Raw genomic sequence first — 21,856 nt, 5'->3', positions numbered from 1 at the left:
TGTCATCTTGTTGTATTGCCCGCGATGCACATATTATCTTAATTTTGATGGTTATTATATCGTTTGAACTGACGAGGGTCAACCCAGACCGAAATATATTTTCAATAAATGTGGAACTAACATCTACTTTTTTTACTCTACAGAGGTTTGGTCCATCACCATCACCGAATTTTAAATTATCTTAATTGTTGATTCTATCCGATGTTTCTGTAAAAATATTGATGCGGAGAACAGTTGATTCTAAATAACAGAAACAAATAAAAACTTTCTATTTTTTCTGGACTCACCTCTTTTTTATCGAACATTGCTCATTAAATGTTCAAGATTTGTTAACAATCCCTTTAAGTTAAGTAATTAAAAAGGGAAAAAAGTTAGAACGTTTAAAAACAAATCCTTAAACTGATATGGCCGAAAACATCCACCCTTCAACTAAAACTTCAGCTTACTTTTCGCAAGAAATGTTTTGACAAAAGTCGGCTAAAAAGAGTTTAAAGTTTGAAAACAACAGATCAGGAAACACATGAACACTAAAACACATGAACACTAAACACGTGAACACTAAACACCTGAACACTAAACCACATGAACACTAAACACGTGAACACTAAAACACATGAACACTAAACAAGTGAACACTAAAACACTAAACACATACACATATTGAACACTAAACACGTGAACACATGAACACTATACACATGAACACTTTACACGTGAACACTAAACACGTGAACACTAAAACACATTAACACTAAACACGTGAACACTAAACACGTGAACACTAAAACACATGAACACTAAAACACATGAACACAACACACGTGAACACTAAAACACATAAACAACACTAAAACACATGAACACTAAAACACATGAAAACGAAACACGTGAACACTAAAACACATGAACACTAAAACACATGAACACTAAAACACATGAACACTAAACACGTGAACACTAAACATGTGAACACTTAACACGTGAATACTAAACACGTAAACACTAAAACACATGAACACTAAAACACATGAATACTAAACACGTGAACACTAAAACACAAGAACACTAAAACACATGAATACTAAAACAAATGAACACTATACACGTAAACACTAAAACACATGAACACTAAATCATATGAACACTAAAACACATGAACACTAAACACGTGAACACTAAAATACATGAACACTAAAACACATAAAAACTAAAATACATGAACACTAAAACACATGAACACTAAACACATGAACACTAAACACGTGAACACTAAAACATATGAAAACTAAAACACATGAAAACTAAAACACATGAACACTAAAACACATGAACACTAAACACATGAACACTAAACACGTGAACACTAAACACAAGAACACTAAAACACATGAACCCTAAAACACATGAACACTAAACACATGAACACTAAACCCATGAACACTAAAACACATGAACACTAAACACATGAACACTAAAACACATGAACACTAAGATAGAAAATATCCAGTTCTTTGAGTCTTCCGAGATAGGAACTACTTTTGTGTGGATATAATTAATCTTTAACATTTAAAATTCGGTGATGGTGATGGACCAAACCTCTGTAGAGTAAAAAAGTAGATGTTAGTTCCACATTTAATGAAAATATATTTCGGTCTGGGTTGACCCTCGTCAGTTCTTGAGATTGTTTCTTCACAAAGATTAAAAACAAACACAAAAAAGTAGCTCGATATCCAATATGAGTAGTTTAAAATTGGAGGATCAATGCTTGATCCATAGATTAAAAGTATTCCTGCAGAGTATGACCATGACGGGATATCGGAGAGAATTTAAATTAATCCGAAGGTGGACACATGATGGATATCAATACTTGATCCCGTGATGCACAGCAGAGAAATTGCTACTTCTGTACACATATGATATGGGAAGCTCTGTACTATAGCTTTAACAGCAGAACCACAGACTACACAGACTGATTATCTTCTTTCACAGGGTGGGCTACGTAGGCCTATGTTGACCCGGCACGACTTGCTACGGTTTTTTGATAGGTTCTGAGAGTGCCATCTCACGGCTACATGTTGAACATAATACCCATTCGTTTTACAACTTTTAAAGAAATACTCCAATTTTGAACATGAAACATAACATTTATGAATTCAGTCTTTTTTTGAAGATTTTGTGTTTCGTATCCAAAGGATCCTTAAATATCCCTGAATACAGATGTTTGCTGATTGGTCGTGTACAGTACTTGTACACCATGGAACATGCTGTTAAAAATATCGCATATTTTAGCTGATAATCGATCTCTGTAAATCTCTTACCTCTGAGCAGAACTAATAACTAAACATTCATTGTCAAATTTTAAAAACCTGTCAAAACGGAAACATAAAAAAACATCATGGAATTGGACACACAAGCTGAATATAAATAGATAATTTTTCAAAAAAATGGCTTTATATGAAAAATTGATTCAAATCTTGAAAACAATTTTAAATTCACTTATAAAAAGACTTTTTCAAAAAAAGATCAACTACTAATTTTATGTATATGGTTTAAGGCAGTACCCCAATGTTTGATGAACAAGTGAAATAAAGTTTGAATAAGCTAAAAAGTTGTCGTAAAACATGTAAAAGTTTAATTGAACTAAGTTTAAATTATGATATCTCGTGATTTAGAATAAAATGGTTTGAAGTGCACAAATATTAACGGAATCAATATGATCAGACCTGGCTTTCTAGGCCTCATATTCTTCGGGTTTAGCTTTAGGTATTGCAGGGGTAATTATCTTACACCACCCCCCCCCCTTTCCTTTCTCCTCCTCTCCTCCCCCTTTTCTATCCATTTCCTTCCCCTTTACAACAATATGATGGTCTAATTATTTTTGATTATTATAATAATTAATAATTGAGTAGTTTACTCTATACAGCATCATTAGTATAAATCCCCTACATGTACACAGTACATAATCCCCTGACAAATAAACATGTGTATCTACACATCATCATTAAATATTAACTCCAACCCCCTCCCCCCCTACCTCCTAGTTTTGATTGAGAACTCAGCTTCCATCAATAACATCCAATAAACATGAGTTTCCAATTCCTAATTTTAAAATGATTCCTCTTTTAACCTTTTTCAAGTAACAACAACGACATTTTAGCAGTAATAGACAAGCAATGGATGAATCCTTTGACATTTTTTCTGTGAGAAAATGGTTTAGCAGGGTATACCTTTCATTTAATATTCATAATAGTCCCTAAAATTTCTTTTAAACCAACCTAAGAACAGTGAAGTTTCAACATTTTTCCTTTTGCGTCTAATAAACCAATAAATATATTTGAAACGGGGGGTAAAATGAAGCAACGGTTCCTGGCACTTTTTACCTTCTCTCTTATTAAAAAAAGTGGTTTCTGTATATTTGAATATTATCGTATATAGTTTGGTGACTGGATTGAAAACTGCAGGGATTGGAGAAAATGTAACATTTGAATGCACATCGGAGAATAAGTAAGTTTTTTAACAATCAAGAAGCATTCTTTTACTACATAATTCACGGTTTTTCATGTTTAATATAAAAAAATTAAAATTTTTGACACGACCTTGATATTCCATTTATTAAAATTATCTTGAAATTTCCATTAAAGAGATTTTCATTTTAATAATATTTTGAAAAAAATGCCTCATGAAAATAAAAATTAAATGAATTGTTTCTGAAAAAAGTCTCTAAAACTAACTTCGAGTGAATTTCTTAATAAAAAAAATATAGCAAAATATAACAAGGTCATATCAAAGTCTTAGTGTTTTGATGCTAATAGGAAAATATTTCACTTTCAATGTTTATTTTTCCAGATGGTTTTTTTGTTTGTGGCGAACACCAGATGGGGGTAAGGTGTGTGCTATTAATGAAACAGGATCTTATTCTACCGTTTGTTCAGGATCACAGGTATATATAGATTCATCATAAATCATTTAAAGCGATTGTTAAGTAGTTAGATAATAATTAAACATTATTTAAGTATGTATAATATTAAAATATTTAGATATCTTCTTTGTTTTATTTGAAGTATAAACCCTAGATTTCTAGCCATGGATTAACTATTTTGTTTAAATATTACTAATAATCAATACATGTCCTTTCAATAGAAATAGAAGGAGAGGGGGGGGGGGGGAATCATAAATAGTCCTTTATAATCATGGGAGTTCTAATTTTTATACTTTTATATTCTTTTATTTTTTCGGTTGTATCAATTTCCGAATTAAAATCCTACCCTACATACATTTTTACACAAGATAGGAAATTTTTATTTCTATTGTGAAATATTTGTAGCTTAATGTTAACTTAACATAATTTTCCCATGGGACAATTAAGTAAAATAGCATCCCAACTCTGTTAACTTTTGTAAAAAATTAATTGTAAATTATTCTCTTTTTCTTTGGTTTCCTCTTCCTTTACCTGAAAAACATGGATGATTTGTAAACTAAACTAAACCCTTATCAAACATTAAATAGTGTTTAAAATACAAAAATACTTTTTTTTAACTGAATAATTTATATTTTTTTCAGGGTATGTCGATTTCTGGAGACAGTACTTCGTGTCGACTGTCGATAAATAATTTGTCGACAGTACACACTGGTACCTTCATTTGTCTGTTAAACCAGGAAACTCAAGCTGATTTTTTATTTTATATCTAATTTTCTAATCTAAATAGTTTGTCCCTCACCTTCGATTTAAACACTCGGAAGGAATTTACGAAGCGAATTTCTTCTATTTTTAGATTATTTTGTCTGTTTTTGTCAAAGTCTTAAAGTTCCCCTATAAACCCCCTTCCCTCCCCTAGATCCATTAATTGGAAACAGAAACTGTTTTGAATAGTTTAGGGTTAACCCCTTATCTTTTACTTCAAGGGATTTCATCGCAGACGGACACACTCCCACGCTGCGTTTAGATTTTTTGTTAATTTACCACATTTTTACCACTATAGTTTTTTCTTAAAAATAAATTTTGACTTGAAAAAAATCTTTAAGACGAAAACAACTTGATTCTCTCACCACTTTCAATTCTGTATTTTCTCATATTTTCCACAGTCTGATTTTCTATTTTATGCCTTTCTTATTTTATTACTCCTTCTTTCTTTCTTCTCTAATTGGGCGGGTACAGAAGTTCATAAAACAATACAAAGTAGCCAGGAGAATGTAGCAGATCACATACCAAGGGGGAGTGAGATGAGGGCTGGAATTCTAAATTACCTGATAAGAATATTTTCAGTCTTTTATTAAGGGGCAGTGTATTTCATATTAGATTTTTCATTGCCCTCTTCCTACCACCTGTGTAATAATCCCTCTCCGATAATCCCTGGCCTCTTCCACTCCGTCCTAATCCACCACTTTTATAAACCCCCTACATCCTGATCCATCCCGTCTTCTCTTCTTTTCCCCTAAGATAATCTCGATATCCAAATAAAAACGTTTAATCGTTACGAAACACTTCAGATGATTTCTTCAGCTTTACAAAATAAAAAAATTCATTTGTAGAAAACGAAAGTCATAAAATGCTAAATGAGAAAACCCTTTTTCCTTAAAGGGACTTTAGGCGTAATCTCAAGTGTGACCCTTCATTTATAGACAGGAATGTCTGATTCTCATAAGCACCCTTAAAGGCTTTGCTGTCTGATCAAAAATGATTGAGATATCCATGGTTATTTCTTTTGGTGTTGATTATTTTCAATTGTGGTTTCTCTATAATAGTGAAAATAAAAATTGTGAGAATTGAACACTTTTCAAAGTAGAGAAACAACGATTCCTTCCATATAATTAATCAGATAAAGGAATAAAGGCAACCCTTGTCAAATGATTATAAGTCATGATCTCCCTCTGCAGGATAACTTTAGCATACTATAACAGTCTCTTAAATAAGAGTCTTTATATTATTTGTAAAATATGAAGATGCAGATTATTTTTATTGAAAAAAAAACTTACTAAACATCTTTTTCTCTTTGTATTCCCGACACCCCAACTCTCAATAAAATAGTTGTTATTGCTAACAACTATTTTGCCCCAAATAATATCGTAAATTCGGGTTTAATTTCTTTTAAACCATGGTGTTAACCTTGGGTTGAGTTTAGGCTGAGACGTTTGTAACGAGCAGAGCAAGTTTTGACCTGCTGGTGGCCCAGCCCGCCAACCTGTACATTGGAGTACATAATCAGCTGTACACAAACCTGTCATCGATAGGTCGGTTAAGTTTATTAATTGATTAATTGCTAAAAATTATAATAATTATTGATTAAACTCAAAATAATATTGATAATAATAATTATAATTAAATACGTTTAACCCAATTTAATGTCCAAGATCGTTGAGAACATTGGATTTTTCCTTTATTTTTTAATACATCCAGTCCAAATCGTACAGTACTTGTACACCATGGAACATGCTGTTAAAAATATCGCATATTTTAGCTGATAATCGATCTCTGTAAATCTCTTACCTCTGAGCAGAACTGAGGTGAGTATTAAGGTAAGTAAAGGGGTAGGGAGATTATTTAAGTAAATGAAAGACAGGTGTTAATAAGAGGTAAAAAGGGGGTGCAGGGGTTGTTCAAAGATTGGGAGGGGTCTTCTTCTCCTTGGTACCCTAGGCGAATAAAGGCCATTACTTTGAAAATGGTTTTAGAAAACAAGGAAAAGGGTTCCTTGAAAAATTTGTCGTTGAAAAAAGATTAGTGTGGAAAAGAGCATGCTGCAACAATACGAGGTTGTTTGTTTGTGTGTTGTGACTTATGTTCATATGAATAAACGCGAAGAGGGGGGGGGATTATACTTAAGAAGAGGTAAGTAGGAAAAGGTTAAAAATCATTAAATTAAACATCTCCAAATATTTTAGATCAATTCAAGGGGAAACTTTTAGCAGGGCGTGACGATTCTGAAATTCTTAGTAGTTTATAGACCCTTGACAGTCATTTCAGCCAACATATAATCTTGTAGTTAAACCCTTGACAGTCATTTCAGCCAACATATAATCTTGTAGTTAAACCCTTGACAGTCATTTCAGCCAACATATAATCTTGTAGTTAAACCCTTGACAGTCATTTCAGCCAAAATATAATCTTGTAGTTAAACCCTTGACAGTCATTTCAGCCAACATGTAATCTTGTAGTTAAACCCTTGACAGTTAGCTAACATTCATTTCAGCCAACACATAATCTAGTAGTTAAACCCTTGACAGTTAGCTAACATTCATTTCAGCCAGCATATAATCTTGTAGTTAAACCCTTGACAGTTAGCTAACATTCATTTCAGCCAACATATAATCTTGTAGTTAAACCCTTGACAGTTAGCTAACATTCATTCTTTACATGGCAAAACTCAGGAAATTTCCAATCTGTCTGTCAGCTGTTTGTGTGTCTGTTCGTGTGTCCGTCTGCCTGTCTAACTATTTGTCTGTCTGTCTATTAATTTATATATGTATCTTTATATATCAATCTCTATCTATCTATCTATCTATCTATCTATCTATCTATCTATCTATCTATCTATCTATCTATCTATCTATCTATCTATCTAGATAGATACATAGATAGATATATTATTTATAATCTATCTATCTATCTATCTATCTATCTATCTATCTATCTATCTATCTATCTATCTATCTATCTATCTATCTATCTATCTATCTATCTATCTATCTATCTATCTATCTATCTATCTATCTATCTATCTATCTATCTATCTATCTATCTATCTATCTATCTATCTATCTATCTATCTATCTATCTATCTATCTATCTATCTATCTATCTATCTATCTATCTATCTATCTATCTATCTATCTATCTATCTATCTATCTATCTATCTATCTATCTATCTATCTATCTATCTATCTATCTATCTATCTATCTATCTATCTATCTATCTATCTATCTATCTATCTATCTATCTATCTATCTATCTATCTATCTATCTATCTATCTATCTATCTATCTATCTATCTATCTATCTATCTATCTATCTATCTATCTATCTATCTATCTATCTATCTATCTATCTATCTATCTATCTATCTATCTATCTATCTATCTATCTATCTATCTATCTATCTATCTATCTATCTATCTATCTATCTATCTATCTATCTATCTATCTATCTATCTATCTATCTATCTATCTATCTATCTATCTATCTATCTATCTATCTATCTATCTATCTATCTATCTATCTATCTATCTATCTATCTATCTATCTATCTATCTATCTATCTATCTATCTATCTATCTATCTATCTATCTATCTATCTATCTATCTATCTATCTATCTATCTATCTATCTATCTATCTATCTATCTATCTATCTATCTATCTATCTATCTATCTATCTATCTATCTATCTATCTATCTATCTNCGAGCCGCAACTGACGCTACAAAAAAAAAGATTTTAGACGGCGCTTCCAAGCCTCTCACCTTTACATAAAACCTATTTTTTCTTCAAAATTTGACTCTGGTTTTGGCATGAAAAACTAATACATAGATATATTTTATAAAATTAAATAAAATTAAATGTATAAAAACTAAAAATATTTTTGTTTAACAAATCTATGTCTATTTGTGTATTATATTGACTCAGGTTGATTTGGTCTACTACTTTTTACACTGAAATCCTTGTTTTCCAGAACAATTAATTATTTAGTCACGAGTTTTCAAACTCACTTTTTACATATAGCATAAAGGAAAGAATAAAAAAGGTTAAATTACAGGAAAAATTTTAAATTGTAGAAAAAAAAGAAAATAAAACGTAAAAAATGTCACAAAATAAAAAGACAAAGATAAATTTTTGATTATCCCGAAATAATTTTAGAATACTATAATGTTTGCTCTGTGCAGTGTACAGTGTACAATGCACAATTCTCCTTCTTCCTCTAAGGAATTATATCTTTTCATCTCAAACATTCATTCAGTTTCAGTTTAGTTTCAGTGAAGTTTAAGTTTAGTTTCAGTTTAGTTTCAGTTTAGTTTCAGTTTAGTTTTAGTTTAGTTTCAGTTTAGTTTCAGTTTAGTTGCAGTTTACTTTCAGTTTAGTTTCAGTTTAATAAGTACCTCTAGTTTACCGTATGTTGCTTTAGGTCGAGTACCTCTAGTTTACCGTATGTTGCTTTAGGTCGAGTACCTCTAGTTTACCGTATGTTGCTTTAGGTCGAGTACCTCTAGTTTACCGTGTGTTAGTTTATTTCGAGACCTTTTGTCTAAAATAACTCTCTCAAATACAGTTCTTCCAGCAAACTATGCAAAACCCGGCCGACACCAGTTCAAACTATTCAAAGGGACTGTAAGCGAAATTTCAACTGACCTTCCATGCATGTCCGATTTACAACGGTATCCTGAAGAGCTTTGTATGATGAAGTATTAATCAGATTTAGTATTCAAACAGTTTATTTTCATTTCTGGTTTCTCTGCAAAAGTGACTTATACGAAACAATGGAGGAATTATCTTAAAAAATCATTTTTCAAGTCAGAAAAACGACGTTTTTTCCACACTTTTGTTCGGGTTAGTTTTTCAAACCTAGTTCTGTGCATGGAGGCCGGAGGGTCACTTATTTAATTTAACTATAGAAAAAAATTACTCTATCGTGTTATGTATATCACTATAGTTTCAGTAGAAGTAAATATTTCCATTTACTGTTAGCGCCGATTTAAAGATTTATCTCTAATTGGATAATGAGCAAGATAGAAAGATAGATGTAACCGCCATGCAATTTCTATTGGTTCAGAATAGACACCAAACATATTGCTGAACCCTGATTGGATCAGGCGCTAATGGACTTGGCATACAAGAGTGATATTTAAGTTTTCCATTTAGAACATTAAAATTACCACTGTTGTCTTCTCTGTGAAAACTGTGATTTCCTTGTTGAAGCTAGACCTAAATATAACAGAGGTTTTCTTATAAGATTTAACAAGGCATATCTAGAGTCAAGCATACCTTAGTAAATAGTTGTACTAAATATGCTTAATAAACTATTCACATTTTTCATGTCAAAAAGTTCATGCAGTCTTTAACGGGGTGACATGAAATTCGAATTATACTTTTCCGAGTTAAGTTAGATAAAGATAGATTTGTGTAAAATATAGCTCTGAAGATGATAATAATATTTGTATATTCCATGTACACTGTACAGATGTAGTTGAGGGTGAGAGTATAGATGTACAGTGTACAGCTAAGGATGGTGTACCCTCTGCAGCAGTGTACTGGCAGTACCCGGGAGAGAAATTAAAGGTACATACATGTTTCAACAATTAAAAACTAATTTTTCTTGATTTTACTTCTCTATCTACCTATCTATCTATCTACGATATTAAGAGCAGGAAATGTAAATTGTGTCAGGGGGATTTTTCTTTTTATGGCTTCCCCAGGGGATTGTGGAAAAGTTCTGATGTTCAAGAATTCCCCTTTCCCTCTTCTCTCCCTAGTTTCCCCTTTCAACATGATCCTACCAATTCTCTGTCTTTACGCCCTTCCCCCCTCCACCCTCCCTGTTTCCCCCTTCCACCCTTCTCCCCCCCCCACCTCCACTCAATTTCATTTACTACTGCTCCAATCTCCCCCATTACATTTACCATTCAACCTTCTTAACTTCTCCTTCAATTCAGACTTCTTTACTTCTCCTTCTTAACTTTCCTTCAAGCAGAACTTCTTACTTTCACCTTCTTAACTTCTCCTCCAATTCAGACTTCTTAAGTTCCACCTTCTTAACTTCTTCTTTAATTCACACTTCTATACTTCTCCTCCAATTCACACTTCTTTAATTTTCCTCCAATTCACACTTCTTTACTTCTCCTCCAATTCTCACTTATTAACTTCTCCTTCAATTTTCACTTCTTAACTTCCAACCTCTAAACTTTCCTTCAAACAGAACTACTTTTTTCGACCTTCTTAACTTCTCCTCAAAATCACACTTCTTAATATCTCCTTCAATTCACACTTTTTAACATTCCCCTTTTTAACTTCTCGTTCTATTCACACTTCTTGATTTCTCCTTCAAGTTGCACTTCTTAACTTCCACCTTCTTAACTTCTCCTTCAATTCACACTTCTTAACTTCCGCCTTCTTAACTTTCCTTCAAGCAGAACTTCTTACTTTCACCATCTTAACTTCTCCTCCAATTCACACTTCTTTACTTCTCCTTCAATTCACACTTCTTAACGTCTCCTCTAATTCACACTTCTTAACTTCTTCAATTCACACTTCTTAGCCTCCCACTTCTTTACTTCAACTTTAAGCCACACCTTTTAACTTTCACTGGCTTAACATTCCTTCCAGCAGAACTTATTACTTCCTCCTTCATTACTCTTCCTTCATGTCACACTTCTTAACTTTAACCTTCTTTACTTGTTTCATCGAGCAACACTATTTAACTTCTTAACTTGGTCAAAATCTAAATTATAAAACATATTGTTCTTTCTTAAATTTTTACATTTGTTTATTATTTTTTCTACCCTCTCTAAATCTTATGAATTTATTTGCCCCCATATTCCCCCCCCCCCTCCCTCTCTATTGATAAAACATATAAAACATATTCCCTGACGCAATATTTTGTACAGTTAGCTTCAGCATACAGTATACTGCCAATACAGGGGGTTTTCGTAAAGTATGCGACTTTAAAGACGACCTAAAATATAAACAAACTACGATTTGAAAAGAAGAAAAATTAATTTTGCATTGCAACTGTCTGCACCTTGCATATTCCGAGCTGTATAGTACAGATTATATATTTCTTTAATCAAACCAATCTGCAGTCTAATTGCTAAACTTAACTATTTCTCGGTGGAATGAAAAGTGTAAATATTAGAACGCTGAACATTTAAATGCATTGCCTTTTCATTTTTTAATCATTTCATGCATTTTTTGAGAAAAAAACTAAACTTTACCAGAACTTCCTGATGCGATATTTTTCTAAAGAAAAACTAAACTACACTTTGCTTGTCAGATCTCAACAAATACAGCACTATGGGGGGGGAGTCGTATCCAAATGGATCCCGAGCCGCAACTGACGCTACAAAAAAAAAGATTTTAGACGGCGCTTCCAAGCCTCTCACCTTTACATAAAACCTATTTTTTCTTCAAAATTTGACTCTGGTTTTGGCATGAAAAACTAATACATAGATATATTTTATAAAATTAAATAAAATTAAATGTATAAAAACTAAAAATATTTTTGTTTAACAAATCTATGTCTATTTGTGTATTATATTGACTCAGGTTGAATGTTCCTTGGGACAATTATGTAAAATAACCACCCGTTCTGCGAAGTTTTCGGGAAAAATTCTCGAATTTTCATCTCAAAAGACGATGAAATTTTTCGGGAAATTATAATTTTTCTTAAAGACGGGTTTCCTTGACCAACTTTGCCTAAAAAATATCCCTCGCTTCGCTCTGCATGTTTTATAAACAAAATTGGTGTTGGGAACCCTTGGTGAAGTAAAATTCCCTTAACTTTCCCTGTAAAGTAGTTGTAAATAATCATTATGATTCTGGAAAATAGAAAACGTTTAGAAATACCTTTAAATACGTTTAACCCAATTTAATGTCCAAGATCGTTGAGAACATTGGATTTTTCCTTTATTTTTTAATACATCCAGTCCAAATCCTGATGAAAAAATATCCAGTCCAAATCCTGATAAAAAAGAACATCCAGTCCAAATCCTGATGAAAAACATCCAGTCCAAATCATGATGAAAAAACATCCTGTCCAAATCATGATAAAAAAACATCCAGTCCAAATCCTGATGAAAAAACATCCAGTCCAAATCCTAATGAAAAAAATTATATATGTAAGCTTTATAATTGGTTTCCTAAGTTTTCAAGAATTTTATTGAACTTATATTGAAAATATAATTGTTCTTTGTTTCACAAATATTAATTATTGCAATAACATTTCTATCTATCTATCTATCTATCTATCTATCTATCTATCTATCTATCTATCTATCTATCTATCTATCTATCTATCTATCTATCTATCTATATATATATCTATCTATCTATCTATCTATCTATCTATCTATCTATCTGTCTGTCTATCTATCTATCTATCTATCTATCTATCTATCTCTGGTATTTAAGCGAGCAAAAAAATGGCAGACCACATTTTTGAAATTGCAGGATTTGGGCTATTCTATTCTATTCTATTATTATTGTTTTCTAAAAAATTATTGCTAAAATCAGCTGTTACCAATGTTGAATGCCGCAATCCATTTCTAAGGTCAAAGACGACTTTAAAGTTTCAATAAATTAACATTAATCATTATTCCGGGTTATTTGGACTATCACTGTATCTATCAAGGCGCGCAATTAGACATTTGGTTAAGGGGGGGGGGCTAGGATGAAATATTTCGCACGAAGCGCGAAAATTTTTTTGCCCCCCTAAACATTTTTAGGGGGGGGGGCAAGAAAAATGTGTGTTATACTTAAACAATAATAAACTAACCGTACCAACCGGATATTCAGTAAGTCAACACATCTGATAAGAAATAAAAAAAGAAATCTATTCTTGTATAAATCACAAAAATAATTAATTTACAAATTACATACATATATATAAATTTTCATTAGAATTAACCATAAATAAAATATGTACATTGTACTCAAAAACTGACAAGAAATGCCTTTCATTAAAAATTCATGATTTTACATGAAAAATATTTTTTTTAATATGACACATCACACAATATTTGCGGTGAACATGTAGGATTAATTTAATAGTTGTACTACAGTATTAAAGCAATATCATAAAAAGTGCAGAACTGAGTGAAAATATCTAAAAAATACTTAATAATCCCCCTTTCCCTTTCCCAGGAAAAAACAGCATAATGAAAAAAATAAAGATTAAGGCACCTTGGAACCTTGTCAACCTGTTCTGATCTACGGCAGTAGTTAGGCTCGGAGACGAAGGGGGTCTGTGTGTGTGTATATGGTGTATTTTGTGCTATATCGATTGCAACTAAGCTCAATAAACTAACGTTCAATTATCTTTTTTTTTATTTTACGATAAGAGCTCTTAAATTTGCTCAGGATCAGGATTCATGAATCGCTAAATTGCAAAACACGGTGGACTTCGTCACTTCTTGCCCCCTACAGGGGGGAAAGACTTCTTAAGGGAGGTGCATACCCCCCCTTAATCAGGCTAGGGGGGCCTGGCCCCCTGCCCACCCCTAGTTGCGCGCCTGTATCTATCTATCTATCTATATTGATCTATCTGTCTATTTATTTGTCCATCTTTATCTATCTATCTATTTATTGATCTATCTATGTATGTATCTATATATATATCTATATTGATCTATCTATCTATTTATCTGTCTATCTATATGTATCTATCTGTTCAGGAAGTAGGGAGCGGAAGTCCAAGTTCAACTCTCAGGTAACAATTAGAAACTATTTAGTTATCATTCATCTATGCATTCATCCTCTCATCCCCTTTTCCTATATTCTTCCTTTTATCCTATATTCATTCTTTCATCCTATATTCATCCTTTCATCCAATATTCATCCTCTCATCCTATATTAATCCTCTCATCCAATATTCATCCTCTCATCCTCCTGTAAGGAAATACCCTGTGGTTTCTGAATAATTAACTAATTAGCATCTGTAGGGTTTACTTTACCTGGCTATAACAATATATATATTTATATATTTATAGATACATCATTATTCTACACAATCTTAAAGATAGTATCTTTATTATTTCAAGTGACCGATTCACAACAGTGTCCTTTAAACCTTTATCTGATCGATACTGTGGAAGATATCGTCGTTTTCTTTATTTTAAAAGTGTTTAATTTTAATGATTGTCTCCCATGTTTCTGTAGTTGAAATCCGCAAGTCACTTTTTAGAAAAAATGATTTTAAAACATAGGTATTGTTTTCCTTCTTGATCAAAGCTTTTAAGGGTACCGTTGTGAATCGTAAATGCCACTCAGTAAATTGATGGTTACTTAAGCTTAGTGTCCCTATATTTGTTCTGTATTTCAGGTATTCAGGACGAGTAGAGGATGATGGTGAAATTCTAGTCTGCTCAGCTGGTCAGCTTGATGATTCAAACCTACCTCTATACTCAACACAGATCAATACAATCATCCGTATCATTCAACCCTCACCCCTTTCATCCTCAGTTGCTAGCAGCATCAACATCATCATCCTCATCATCTCCATCATCATCGTTCTCATCTTCATCATTGTCTTTGTCATCATATTCGCCGTTGTAAAGCAGAAGAAGAAGAAGGGTGAGCGGAGATCAATCGATCAATCAACTTGGACCAGTAATACTCCTAGCCGCTGCGCTGTACATCCTTTACATTCAGCTCAATGTGAAGATAAATACAAGGTTAGAATCTTAATAATAATCTGGATATTTGAATAATAATCTGGATATTTGAATAATAATTTGGATATTTGAATGCTTCCTTAAACAACTAAGGAATAAATAGTTGTTAAAATGCATAATTAAATAGAATTTTTAAGGTTTGTAGTGCTGAGATACATTCTAGTTCATCCTCAAACTCATCTGCAGATACTTCCACAGATACAAATACTAGCTTGGATACAGGTATACAGATACAAATAATAGCTTGGATACAGGTATACAGATACAAATAATAGCTTGGATACAGGTATACAGATACAATTACTAACTAGGATACAGGTATACAATACACTAATATTATAGATTGGATACAGGTATACAGATACAAATTCTAGCTAGGATATAGGTATATAATACACTAATATTAGCTTGGATATAGGTATAGCGATTCAAATACCAGCTAGGATACAGATATACAATACACTAATATTATAGATTGGATACTGGTATACAGATACAAATACTAGCTTGTGCACAGGTATACAGATACAAATACTAGCTTGTGCACAGGTATACAGATACTAATACTAGCTTAGATACACGTATACAGATACTAATGCTACAGGGTGTCCCAATAAACATGGGAATTCAGTGACGAATTTGATATCGTCTTTGTTATGAATTAGCATTATAATACCTAATTTCAAAAGCCATAATATTATTATGTCTGCTAGAGTTTAATTTATAAAAACGTAAATTGCACTGTTTTTATACTCCAATTTTCTTGTTTTACTAAGTACAACCGTATGCAGTCAAAACATAAACAAACAAAATGTGAACATAGCAGACGAAACTCTTACTGATTACAGCTTTCTCAGTAGGTATCACTATACTAAATCAAAGAATTATTTGAAAAGACAGTATCGAATTCGTCACTGAATTCCCATGTTTATTGGGACACCCTGTAGATAGGATACAAGTATGCAAATACAAATATTAGCTTGAATATAGGTATACAGATACAAATACTAGCTAGGTTACAGGTATACAGATACTAATACTAGATAGGATACGGGTATGCAGATAGCTTCGATACAGGTACACAGATACAAATAATAGCTACAGTGATAACCAGAAACAATGGTATAGAAAGACGACATTACAGCAATACTTAAGGTATTAAATGTTGTTTCACTGCAGGATACAGGTATACGGATACAACTACTAGCTTCAATACAGGTACTAATATTAGATTGGATACAGGTATACATATACTAATACTAGATAGGATACAAGTAAACAGATACAAATACTAGCTTGGATACAGGTATACAGATACAAATACTAGCTTGGATACAGGTATACAGATACTAATACTAGCTTGGATATAGGTATACAGATACTAATACTAGCTTGGATACAGGTATACAGACACAAATACTAGCTTGGATACAGGTATACAGACACAAATACTAGCTTGGATACAGGTATACATATACTAATACTAGCTTGGATATAGGTATACAGATACTAATAGTATCTTGGATATAGGTATACAGATACTAATACTTGGATACAGGTATACAGATACAAATATTAGCTTCAATACAGGTATATAGATACAAATATTAGCTTCAATACAGGTATACAGATACAGATGTTAGCTTCAATATAGATATACAGATACAAATATTAGCTTCAATACAGGTATACAGATCCAGGTATACAGATACAGTCATTTGTAATTACAACATAGCTATTAATCTTTATCTAGATAACTGTATATATATATTTTTCTAGAAAAGTCTATTGGTGAAGTTGAAGACAATGTTTCCTTTAGTCCAACATTTAAGTATACAGGTAGACCCTTATGCACATTAAGTACTTTATTACCATAATAAAGTGTTATCAATGTTAATTCTGTTAATGCACATCATTTTCGGATTTATCTTTGATCATATCCTATTCCGGCTGTAGAGTTTATGAGTAAAAAGATTGAAAGCCTAAGAAGGAGCGTTCCCAAAACTAAAAAGATTGTTTTAAAACAATTTTTAGATCATTTAGACTCACTTGCTTACGCATATGTACATTGCACGGTTTCTTATAAAAATAAGAAGATTTTTGTTCGTAGGTTATCAGAGCTTTAACAAGTACGACAATGTAGTCGAGAGCTCAGAGATCAATGGGAGTACAAAGGAAGAATTTAAACCAAAGGTAGGGATCAAGGGTACAAAGGAAGAATATAAAACAAAGGTATAAATCAAGGGGAGTGCAAAGGAAGAATATAAACCAAAGGTATGGATCAAGGGAAGTACAAAAGGAAGAATATAAACCAAAGGTGTGAATCAAGGGGAGTACAAAGGCAGAATATAAACCAAAGATATGGATCAAGGGAAGTACAAAGGAAGAATATAAAACAAAGGTAGGAATCAAGGGGAGTACAAAGGAAGAATATAAAATAAAGGTGTGAATCAAGGGGAGTACAAAGGAAGAATTTAAACCAAAGGTAGGGATCAAGGGGATAACAAAGGAAGAATATAAACCAAAGGTAGGGATCAAGGGGAGTACAAAGGAAGAATATAAACCAAAGGTAGGGATCAAGGGGAGTACAAAGGAAGAAAATAAACCAAAGGTAGGGATCAAGGGGAGTACAAAGATATAAACCAAAAGTATGGATCAAGGGGAGTACAAAGGAATAATATAAACCAAAGGTATAGATCAAGGGGAGTACAAAGGAAGAATATAAACCAATGGTATTGATCAAGGGATAATGGATAATTTGTTTTCATTTGATTTATATCATTATATTTCTTCAAAGAAAGTTTTAGTTTTTTTAAATCTAAATTATTTTAGAGACTAGGTCACTTTGATCCTTCTGTAAATGTTCACGATGTTACAAGACCCAATACGGGAAACAGCAGTTTATATACTGCAGGGAGCCGGAGGAACAGCAGTAAAGAGATAAACAGGAGATTGAAGAGAAATAGCTTAGAAACAGCTGAAGAAACAGCAGAGAACCTAGAACAGATATTAGGGGTCGCTAGGATACATCTAGGTGAACATAAACATAAACATAAACATAAACATAAACATAAACATAAACATAAACATAAACATAAACATAAACATAAACATAAGCATAAACATAAACATAAACATAAACATAAACATAAACATAAACATAAACATAAACATAAACATAAACATAAACATAAACATAAACATAAACATAAACATGAACATAAACATAAACATAAACATAAACATAAATATAAACATTAACATAAACAAGAAAATAAACATAACCATAAAAATAATCATGAATTAAAGATGAACATGAACATGAACATAAACAGATAAACCTGATATATGCATATATATATATTATCAGGGTGTCGAGGGCGTGTCTACCCCGCCCAGCAAGTCACTAATAAACCAGTCCTCCAACCTATAAATCCCTCCAACCTACCTCCGATAGATATTGAAGATGGTAGAGCTACAGCTAGTGTGTTCGACTGTCAATTAGGTTAGTTTATAGAACATCAACAGCAAAAAACTGAAAAAAATGGTATCAAGGAACAATTACCAACTAACCTGAAAACTTCTAAGCAACCATCTATTTAAGCATGAACGCAAAAAAAAACTTGTAATATTGCTCAGACATAAACATAAACACATACATGCACACATACACAAACATGACAAGACCATAAACATTAACAAGATCACGTAAATGAACCAGATCATGTAAATGAACCAGGTCATGAGCATGAACAAGATCATGAGCATGAACAAGATCATGTAAATGATCAAGATCATGTAAATGATCAAGATCATGTAAATGATCAAGGTCATGTAAATAATCAAGATCATGTAAATGATCAAGATCATGTAAATGATCAAGATCATGTAAATGATCAAGATCATGTAAATGATCAAGATCATGTAAATGATCAAGGTCATGTAAATAATCAAGATCATGTAAATGATCAAGACCATGAAAATGATCAAGATCATGAAAATGATCAAGATCATGAAAATGATCAAGATCATGTAAATGAACAAGATCATGAACATGACCAAGATCATATAAATGAACAAGATCATGGGGTCCGACTCCGTCCTAGTATACGCTATTTGGAGCCCCCTTCCCCCCCCCTTCCTATCAATTTTGTAAATGACCACTTATTTTTCTGCAAAATTATTATTCTTTTATTTTTTTTATAATTTTAGGGTTAGGTTAGGTTAAGACAATTTCTGGGCCGAGCACTGCGGCTAGGACAGGCTAGGGGGGGGGCCGAGCGCTGCGGCTATATCCATGTACAAAATTGATAGGAGGGGGGGAGGGGGGTCCAAAAATCGTTCTCTAGAAAATTTCCATGAACATGAACAAGATAAAAAACCATAAATAAGATCGTGAACATAAACAAGATCATGAACATGAACAAGATCATGAACATGAACAAGATCATGAACATGAACAAGATCATGAACATGAACAAGATCATGATTATGAACAAGATCATGAACATGAACAAGATCATGAACATGAACAAGATTGTGTAATTGAACAAGATCAGGAGCATGAATAAGATCATGTAAATTAACAAGAGCTTGATCATGAACAAGATCATGAACATGAACATGAACATGAACATGAACATGAACATGACCATGAACATGAAGAAGAACATGAACATGAAGAAGAACATGAACATGAACAATATCATGAACATGAACATACGCAAGATCATGAAAACTAATATGAACAAGATCATAAACATTAACATGAACATGAACATTAACATGAACATGAACATGAACATGAACATTAACATGAACATGAACATGAACAAGATCATGAACATGAACAAGATCATGAGCATGAGCAAGATCGTGAGCATGAACAAGATCATGAACATGAACATGAACATGAACATGAACATGAACATGAACATGAACATGAACATGAACATGAACATGAACATGAACATGAACATGAACATGAACATGAAAATGAACAAGATCATGAACATGAACATGAACATAAACAAGATCATGAACATGAACATGAACATATTGCAGGATGCTTCTCCCCTGATCATCAGCATACCGAATCAAAGAACTGCGGATAAAGTAAAGGTATATTTGCTCTTTTTAAAAATAAACAAAAATACTGATATTTGAGTATCCCAAACAGAAGAGATCCGTTTAATTTTTAAGAATACCACAGGTTTTTACCGTTTTTTACATGCTTCTTAAACTTTAAAATTCATTAGCTCAAAAAAATATATAAGTTAAGTTCCATGACAGATACTTAAGTTTTCTATTTTACAGATCAAAGCTTTACTTAAAAACCATTATAAAGCTTTTCATGTTTCAACACAAAGCGATAACTAAAATTTTCTGTTAGTTTTGATCAAATTATTTTGCGTTTACATTAAAGAAGTAATTAATCTGAATTCAATTTTTTCAGGTTTTGGTTTGTAAAATTTAACTCAATCAAAAGTAGAGTCTGGAGATGAACCTAGGATAAACCAAATTATTATTTTCAAAACTGTGTTGACAAAATTTTAAATGCCAAAAATATTGTTATCAGTATAATCTGCCATCTTTTATTAAAATATATTGTTAAGCTGTATGTGTTATTTAGCTATTTTATATAGAAAATCGAACTAAAAAGTTAAAATATATGATTTAAATAAAGTTTTTACTCGTGAGTCATGATATTGATTTTTTATTTAATACTTTTCTACAAATATAAGATATTTTAAGTGCACACGACCCCGTATTACGCTTAGTTTTAAAATTAAGATATTTGATTAGAAAATATATTCCTAGATTCCAGTATTATGTATTACATCTACATAAAAGTCAGTTAAAATTTTGTTATGTTAATTTTCCTGTTTTTATTTCTCATTTTTTGTACTAATATGTATTTTATATTTTCTTTTTTACCCTTTTTTGTTTTCTGTTGGAGTCTGAGTTAACCATATAAAGGCTGGGGGTCTGACTCCACGTATTTGACACCCTACCTTCCCTCCCTTCCAGTCATCCTATAGTCCTAACCCCACAATCTTAACCCGGCCCACCTTCCTCTCTCCTGGGCTCTCATCACCTCGGTCACCTCCCACTCATATTTCTATTGTAAAATTGTCAACTCTTACATCTTACAACCCCCCCACCCCCTCTCCTGATCTTTAAGATTTTATCAATTAATTATTCTGAAATTTTTGAGAATATCATAAAATTGAGAATATAAACCAAATAGATTTAAAGCAAAGCAAACAGGCCCGTAACTGGGTGTTTATGTAGGGGGGTTAAAAGGGGGCAGAGCCCCTCTGATTAGAAGTTTTTACCTTTTCATTACTTAATTTCATATCATTGAACTGTCATCAACATTCAACACAGCATTTTAAATGAACAATAATATCTGGAAACAAAAATAAAACAGGGCAGATATTGTTAAATAAATGAATAAATGAAATACAGTGAAAACCA

The 21,856-nt window shown here is 32.2% G+C and overlaps 1 protein-coding gene across 1 annotated transcript; it reads left to right on the top strand.

Annotated features, from left to right (window-relative positions):
* The first annotated feature begins 2,633 nt into the window (after nucleotides 1-2,633).
* On the top strand, nucleotides 2,634-21,022 carry LOC111702549 (uncharacterized). Its single transcript, XM_023474279.1, has 15 exons — nucleotides 2,634-2,763; nucleotides 3,436-3,504; nucleotides 3,847-3,940; nucleotides 4,561-4,656; nucleotides 6,120-6,228; nucleotides 10,171-10,268; nucleotides 14,378-14,412; nucleotides 15,025-15,376; nucleotides 15,514-15,598; nucleotides 17,156-17,215; nucleotides 17,487-17,569; nucleotides 18,209-18,410; nucleotides 18,747-18,881; nucleotides 20,441-20,497; nucleotides 20,832-21,022. Exons 1-14 carry the CDS (start codon nucleotides 2,714-2,716, stop codon nucleotides 20,488-20,490), a joined length of 1,518 nt encoding a protein of 505 aa, XP_023330047.1. The 5' UTR covers nucleotides 2,634-2,713; the 3' UTR covers nucleotides 20,491-20,497; nucleotides 20,832-21,022.
* The last annotated feature ends 834 nt before the right edge of the window (nucleotides 21,023-21,856 follow it).

Source organism: Eurytemora carolleeae, unplaced genomic scaffold, assembly GCF_000591075.1.
Source record: "Eurytemora carolleeae unplaced genomic scaffold, Eaff_2.0 scaffold183, whole genome shotgun sequence".
Classification (NCBI taxonomy): Eukaryota; Metazoa; Arthropoda; class Copepoda; order Calanoida; family Temoridae; genus Eurytemora; species Eurytemora carolleeae.
This window is presented reverse-complemented; position numbering and strand designations above follow the sequence as displayed.

What these genes read in the sequence shown, in the direction of transcription:
- LOC111702549 (XM_023474279.1), top strand. Translation starts at nt 2,714, where the DNA reads ATGATCAGACCTGGCTTTCTAGGCCTCATATTCTTCGGGTTTAGCTTT. An exon ending in ACCCGGGAGAGAAATTAAAG is followed by an intron (nt 10,269 to 14,377) that starts GTACATACATGT and finishes CTATCTGTTCAG; the next exon opens with GAAGTAGGGAGCGGAAGTCC. An exon ending in AGGAAGAATTTAAACCAAAG is followed by an intron (nt 17,570 to 18,208) that starts GTAGGGATCAAG and finishes AAATTATTTTAG; the next exon opens with AGACTAGGTCACTTTGATCC.